The 7,731-nt window shown below is 45.1% G+C and overlaps 1 protein-coding gene across 1 annotated transcript; it reads left to right on the plus strand.

The window, feature by feature from the left end:
* The first annotated feature begins 3,640 nt into the window (after nucleotides 1-3,640).
* Nucleotides 3,641-6,145, plus strand: s1pr4 (sphingosine-1-phosphate receptor 4). Its single transcript, XM_036140744.1, has 2 exons — nucleotides 3,641-3,657; nucleotides 4,322-6,145. Exon 2 carries the CDS (start codon nucleotides 4,474-4,476, stop codon nucleotides 5,716-5,718), a length of 1,245 nt encoding a protein of 414 aa, XP_035996637.1. The 5' UTR covers nucleotides 3,641-3,657; nucleotides 4,322-4,473; the 3' UTR covers nucleotides 5,719-6,145.
* Nucleotides 6,146-7,731: the final 1,586 nt, after the last annotated feature.

Raw genomic sequence — 7,731 nt, forward strand, 5'->3', positions numbered from 1 at the left:
CAGTTCGGTTCACTTTGGGCATCCTGTTGGAAGCAGCTGAAGCTGGGATGGGGAAGGCTGGTTGGGTGAAGGGGGTACGTCTGACCAGCTATAGGCGACTATGCAGCTAGCCGAAACATGGCTGTTAGGAGGCGGCTCCGGGTCCTAGGCCATGGGAAGCTCAGCACTGCAGGGCTGCAGCATGTGTGCGTTTGGGCTGTGGAAGGGAGGACCTCCGCTCGACCTCCCTGGCGTAGCTGCTCCTGTGGGACCTATGCCGGTTGCAGAGAGCGACTTCAGATCAGCCCCTCCTCTCAGCTTGGCCTGGCAGCTCGGCAGAAGAGACCAACTCGAGACCGACTTGAGACCGCTCCGCGCCGTCTCGTGTCAGCTTTCCTGCAACAGCTGAGAAAAATCACAAGCCTGGTTTCGGCGTAGATGGATTCTTTACTCCGTTGTCTGGTTACGCAGAAGAGGGACTGCAGACTTAGCTTCGATCCAGACTGCGGTCCTCCCAAATTCAGTCGGAACCTCCGTTCTGCAGAGGAGGATCAGAGTGTTCTCCCCTATGCTGCTCCAACGTAGCAGCGGGAAAAGAGAGCGATTGTATGTGGACAGCAAGCCTTTATACAGTGAGCCCCTCTGTTGTGAGAGCCAGTCCCTGGGTGCCTGTAACAGTCTCAAATTTCTTCGCTGACAACTCGTTCTGATTTTTCCTCTTGGCTTGATTGCACAAAATACCGTTGACTTTCTGTGTAACTTGGATCATACGTTTTGGGTTTCCTAACAATAGTGTGATCAAATCTCGGCCCATTCGTTCTGACAGAGCTGGTGTAACTGAAACAGGTTTGTTGGCTGCCTTGGTCACACACCTTTTCAGCTCTAAGATCTTTTCAGGACGAAGATCAGGGCTTTGTGATGAACACTGCATAACATTCCCTTTGTTGTCCTTAAGCAACTTTGTAACTAATTTGGTGGCACGCTTAGGATCTTTGACCCTTTGGAATACCCATTTGTGTCCAAGTGTTAACGTCCTGCCTGTTTACTTGAGATGTCTCATCAACATTTACACGTTTCTTGCTCATGTCACTGGAGGACTCAGTTCACTGTGAATAGCAACACTTTTACAAGCTTAAGTCAGCATCTTTACATGGTCTTTAGCTTTTGTTATAGGCCTGCACATGTTTCACTCCCAGTCCTGTAGATCTCTGGGACACAGAACCAAACTCCTTCCTGAATAGTCTCATTGTTGGACATCATGGGGGCTTACTCTCGTTCAGTGGGTAGAGAAGAGGTCTTGCAGTCGGAAGGTTGTTTGTTCGATTTTCCTTGGGCAAGGCACCTAACCTGAAGTAGCCTGAGGCTCAGTGTATGAACGTGTGTGCGTGCGTGTGTGTGTGTGTGTGTGTGTTAGTGAGTGAGTGAGTGCAATTGGGTGAACGTGCATACTATAGAGTGAAATGCTTTGAATAGTCTGCATGACTAGAAAAGCACCATAGAAATTCACTCCATTTACATTCTTCACTTGCATATAGTTCTTTGAACTAATAAGCTTGATGCCTTCAGACATATAGAAGTGGTAGCCAAAAATAAGTCAGACTTGTGAAGCTCCATAGTTATCTCAATGATAGCTTGGCTGATTTCTTTCTACTTTTCCATGATTTCACGCTGGGAACCCGTGTGTTTGAGGCTTATGTGCCTCCGTTTAACTCAAATGAGGTCAATGAACCTACTAGAAGCTTACAAATGCATGGCATCATCATCTGGGTGTTCCCAGCTAGTTTCAAAGCGTAGTAGCATAAATCCTCTCTCTCATTATTCTGGCATTCAACAAACAGAGGTAATTTTGGTAATCCTTACTGACCTAAAACAGGAAAGTTTAGTCTGATTCTGTCTTTTTATACAATGCAACTTAACCTTCTGGTTTTAACTGAAAACGTGCATTCTTTGTGACTTTATGTTGATTAATGCCTTTCTCCTGTTTTGCATGTATAATGGTTTGGGTGTACAGATATGAAGCATTGGCTAAACAGGAGCCACCCCAATGACGCAAACCGTCTCTGCCTCTTACCCGCTGCAAAGTGAAGCCATGCTCCCAACTCTGCTCTGAAGAAATTTGCTGAAGGTTTAAGAATAAAACAGCTGAAACAAACACACACAGACACACACACAGATACACACACACACGCACTTGGTGGTTAGAATATCACACCTTGTGGTTACGGTGGTGTTTGAATACACATTTCCAGAGCAAGGGCGTTTTCAACTGTCATGGGTGTTTATTTTACACCTCGAGCTGCTGCAGGCTGTTGTCTATTTGTTTCCTCTTTTTTTTCTGTAATTATAGCGTCACAGTTTTATTAAGAAAAAGACAGTTGTCACTGCAAACCTTTTCTGCCTCTACGTATTTTAAGTGCTGCAGGTTATGTTTTTTTTTTTTTTTTAACACCTTAGCACCAAAAACAAGAAGTGGTGCTTGTGTGCATTCAGCGTGAATGCACAGAAAGCGGTGTGCTGGTAATTTAGGTCAAGTGTGTTTTACTGTTAGTAGCGCCTTTTATTACACCTAAATATGAACTCTGTGCATTATGTAGACAAGCAGCACAAGGATGACCTGTACATTTAAAATCCTTCTTTAGATTTGATGTTGAAGGTAATTGCTCTGCCCGTTAAATTAATTTGCAACGCTTGAGTTTATTGAACTATATTGTGCTGACAGAGTTACAGCTGTTGGATGTTTGCAATACACATTCATAGCTCCACAGTGAGGACAAAATGTGACAAATCACAAATAATTTGTTGATTTCTGGTCGTCTCGTGTCTCTTTCTGGACACTGCATAATGTCACACGTTGGTTTTGAGCATACTCAGCGTTAACATTGGAGATAAAAGCAGTTTTGGACTCTGTAACGTTGGCTGCTTTAATATTGCGACCTGAAAGCAGTAAAGCATCAACCACAGCTGTGCAATGAAGTTTAAATGAAACCCTTTATCTGCAGGGAGGGGCACCTTTCCATCTGATTGGAGTTCCTGTTTTTCTCTTGCACCTTCTGAGAAATACCAAGCGAGAGAAAAGAAACCTGCTTTAAATGTAATCATTAAATGTAGTCCTGAAGCTGTAAGTGCAAGTGAACAGCCTTTCCACACATCCTTAAAAATATTGAGTCATGTTTTTCTCTGTTCTTTCTTTTTTTGCAAAACATACAACTGTTTGGTGGGGTGGCAACTGTTATGAAATACCCTTTACCGCAAAAGCTATTGCAGGTCAGATGGGGAAAAAATATTTGATTCTCAGTAATAGCTTCATCTATGCATCAGTATGGAGATTCAGCATAAGAAAACTCATATTGTTTATTGTTTTAAAGAGCAAATTAACATCACGCAAGAGAGATTTAATTTCAAAACGCTTTAATTGTAAGCATCTGTGAAATTCCCCTGCTTGTTTCTTTAGACGGTAATGATGGAACAAAAATATGGTAACATCTCTGTTGCATGCATGTGTGTGTGTGTGTGTGTGTGTGTGTGTGTGTGTGTGTGTGTGTGTGTGTGTGTGTGTGTGTGTTGGGTGGGGTGGGGTGTGTGACCTTACTCTCACAGGCATATTTCCCCATCAAAAATGTGCTGCACAAATCTGTTGACGCTCACACACACTCAGCATCAACATCAGTAGCAGCCAAAGTAAGTACTCTCCATGCATCAATGCTTTTTTATATATATATATATATATATATATATATATATCAAGCTTCAGATATTTGAAACACCTGCAGAAAATGTATAAAATAGAGTTAAATGGAAAGATCCTATATTACATTTTGGCCCGACTTTAAGAAATTATTTCATTTACTTTTGAGATTAAATGTATGTTGTGATGTGAAAACGTATTTATTTCAGTCTTTATCTCAATTTAAAATAAAAAACACATAAATCTAATTTACAAACATATAATTTGTGGAAAATATATTTTCATTTTTGCATCTTTTGCCTTAGTGAAAGGGGTTTTATGCAGAGACAAAGAAGAAACACAGTGTTTGATGTGTTTGCACTTTGACAACATTTCACCAGACCATGCTGCTGTAAAGAAGCACATTTCCCAGCCTTCTTGATGAAAGCAGATGGTGTGTTTCCTCCATGTGGTGATTTAAATGCCCTCGTTGCTCACTCATCCTGTGTTAACCGCAGAAAGGTGGAGACACATGGTAGGCATTTAAACGATGCCTTTTAAATTAATTAAAGTCCCTTACGGAAACATGCAGAACCAGGGGAATTTTCTATTATTGTTTTAACTCCCGTATGCAATGAAGTTGTGCTTACTTCTTCTTTTTTTTCCCCCCTCTCAGGTGTGTGTGTGTTGTGTGCGGACCACTCGCACGGCTCTGCTGGTTAGAGTGTGCCGACAGCCCGTTCGATCGCAGCAGTTTTCTGTGCAGCTCTCACCAGCTTGGTTCTGCCTCGATTTTCGCACCCCCCCCCCCGGCGGTCTGGTGGGTCACCATGGACGTCCTCTCCTACCTCACCTCAGCTTCCTCCTGCCCTCACCTGTACCACCTCTCAACCTACCCCAGCAACAGCACCGCGCCGGACAAAACCACTACAGCCTCGGGGATCAGCCAGGTGATCCTGAGGCACTACAACCACACGGGCCGCCTGCAGAACAGAACCATCTCGGCCACCCAGGCCCCCATCAGCGTCTCCATGTCCATCTTCCTCTTTTTCAGCACGTTCATCGTCCTGGAGAACCTCCTGGTGCTGGTCGCTGTCGTCTCCCGCATTCGCCACAGCCGCCGCTGGGTTTACGTCTGCATCGCCAACATCACCCTGAGCGACCTACTCACGGGCGCTGCCTACCTGGTCAACATCTGCATGTCCGGCAGCCAGACGTTCCGCCTCACCCCTGCTCTGTGGCTCTTCAGGGAGGGCATGCTGTTTGTGGCCCTGGCGGCCTCCATCTTCAGTCTGCTGCTGATTGCGGTGGAGCGCTACACCACCATGATGAAGCCTCTGCCCCAGAAGTCCACCCGGAAGACCTACTATAGGATATACGGCTTGGTGGTGCTCTGCTGGGTCCTGGCGCTGGTGATCGGCTTCCTCCCCGTGCTGGGCTGGAACTGCGTCTGCAGCCTGGACGGATGCTCTACTCTCCTCCCGCTCTACTCCAAGAGCTACATCTTTTTCGCGCTCATCATTTTCTTCCTCATCCTGCTGACCATCGGGGTGCTTTACGGTGCCATCTACTGCCACGTGCACAAGAGTGCTCAGCTGGCCTCTCAGCGCAATCGCAAGCGCTCCTTGGCCCTGCTGAAGACCGTGATCACCATTGTGGGGGTCTTCCTGCTCTGCTGGGGCCCCCTCTTTATGCTTTTGCTGGTGGACTTCTTCTGCGCCTCCCGCCAGTGCGCCCTGCTGTTCAGCGCCGACTTCTGTATCTCCCTGGCCGTCCTCAACTCGGGCCTGAACCCCATCATCTACGCGCTGGGCAGCAGCGACATGAGGAAGGCCATAGCCGAGCTGCTGTGCTGCTGCTGCCTGCGGGCCGGCCTCTGTCGCCCGGACAAGTTCATCTCCAAGGAGACCAGCAGCACCTCGGAGAGCCGGAGGGACAGTCTGAGGAACAGCTTCAGCAAGGCCAGGAGTCTGAGCGTGGCCTCCCCGCCGTCGACCCCCAGCAAGCCTCGCAAGGCGCCCAGAAAGTGCAGGCTGAGCACCACAACCAGCTGCCTGTCAGTTTCCAGTGGTTAAAACCACAACGCGCTCCCCTCCCAAGCAAGCAAGACACGTGTGCGGCAACACACGTCTAACCGTTTCCTCTGACTTTTAGTTTGACTGTTATGCTGCGTGGACGATACCACGTTTTTTTTTTTAAAGAAAACCTGCTTCAGGCAAGACTTTAAATATGTCAGCTTAAAACATGCCAGGAAATAAAAACTCTCAGGGATTTTTTTGTTTTTTGTTGTTTTTTTGTTTTGCTGCCTAACAATTCATTCAGTTTGTCAATGCATCTCCCGGAGATCTCTTTGGACAGGATCGAGCCTTTTTGGATGACATGAAATGTACATTGATGTATTTTGAATAGAGAATGCTGCCTATAGCAAGTCAGCTATAAGATGCTGTGATTTTTATGTAATGAAGAGCTGGTAAAAATATAAATAAAGTTTATTTTGTGTTACATATGACTGACTATCGTCCTGGAGTAGTAGCACCTCTGATTACCTCTAGAGGGAGACACCTTATTAAAAGATTTATAGTTTAGATTTCACCAAAAATATTAAATAGCCTACCTTGAAATTGCGCAAGTTCAGAAAAAATAAGTCCTATTTATTTAAAAATATGATTGTTTTCCCTTTAAACTGTGATTTAAACAGACCAGTCCCCGTGCTGTGCTGCACTTCCTCCTTTTTTGACAGGATGACTGATGGAGGTTTCAGCTCAGGGCCTGGTCTGCAGCTCTAAGGCTACTAACAGCCAGGGCTAATTGATAAATTCATTACGGCTGTCTGGCAGGCCGGAGAGATAAGCTTATAGCAGATAGTCTGCAAATGCAAGTAACACACTCACAGTGGACTGCACTGTACGTCTGCTGCCGAGCACCGGAACAACTTGTTTTGTCTCAACTTTGCAGAGACTGTTCACAAAGCAAAAACCGTGACAGTTTCACAATTCATTTCATGGCGTCAGAGCAGACACACGGAGCAATTCTCACGCTTTGAGGGAGAATTCGGAGCAACATTGTTTTTGGTTGAACATCTAAATCTTTCCGCTTTCATTGTAATGTGTCACTCTGAGGCACTGAGTCATTCGTTACCTTATATCTGTAGAGAAAAACATTGTAACCTAAGTCCTCCAGAACACTTTGCATTCAGGGTTACTGAATAAAAGCATATTTTGCACGTTTTAAACACATTACTTTTGACCAGAGTTCTCTAGGGAGTTTTTGAGCCCGTAGTATCTTATTTTGTTGAGATCCACCCATGGGCATCAATTAAATAATATACATTCTCAAAAACAAAATTTAGGTGCAAAAAGTTTTCATTTATTTCCATTTCCCTTGTGGACTGCACTTGTATATGGAAAACCAATCATTAGCATCTTGCATCCTCTTTATTTGCTCTTTTTTGCCACTGACACGGTTCTGGTATAATTCAGGGCTGAATTTGACAACTCAAGGATAGTGGAGCTGATTTAAATTAGCCGGTTTCCTGTTGCACACCCAGCATTAAAGCGTGGTTCATTTTGTTTAGACAGCTGAGGTCAGTGGTTTGATAAGGACATTCCAGAAGCTTAAAGTTAGCCTGGTTTACATATTGTCTAACCAGTTCTGATGTGTTTGGAAATCACAGCTAAAACACCCAATAGACCCCTTGCATCTGACGTCACAGTCACGTGATCGGGGGTGCGCGCCTCCATCTTGGTGGGCAGGCTAGCCTGACAGCCCGTCTACTACATGACAAAACGGGTGATTTAGAGCGTACTTTTAGTTAGTTTATTTTTGGAATCTAAACAATGCCTACGACTTGTTGTGCTCCCGGTTGCACAGAGAGGCATTCCAAATCGTTGGATGTACGTTTCTGTCGTTTACCGAAGGATGAGGAAAGAAGAAAGAATTGGATATTTTCAATGAAAAGAGCGCAGGCAGACCCTCCCAATGGACTGGGGGAGCAATCATTCTACGAGAGAATTTGCAGTCTACACTTCATCTCCGGTAAATTACAACTTAATTCGGCTCTAGTCATTGTTCTACTTAAATAGCGGCGG

Source organism: Fundulus heteroclitus, chromosome 9 (genome assembly GCF_011125445.2).
Source record: "Fundulus heteroclitus isolate FHET01 chromosome 9, MU-UCD_Fhet_4.1, whole genome shotgun sequence".
In the NCBI taxonomy this organism is placed as follows: domain Eukaryota; kingdom Metazoa; phylum Chordata; class Actinopteri; order Cyprinodontiformes; family Fundulidae; genus Fundulus; species Fundulus heteroclitus.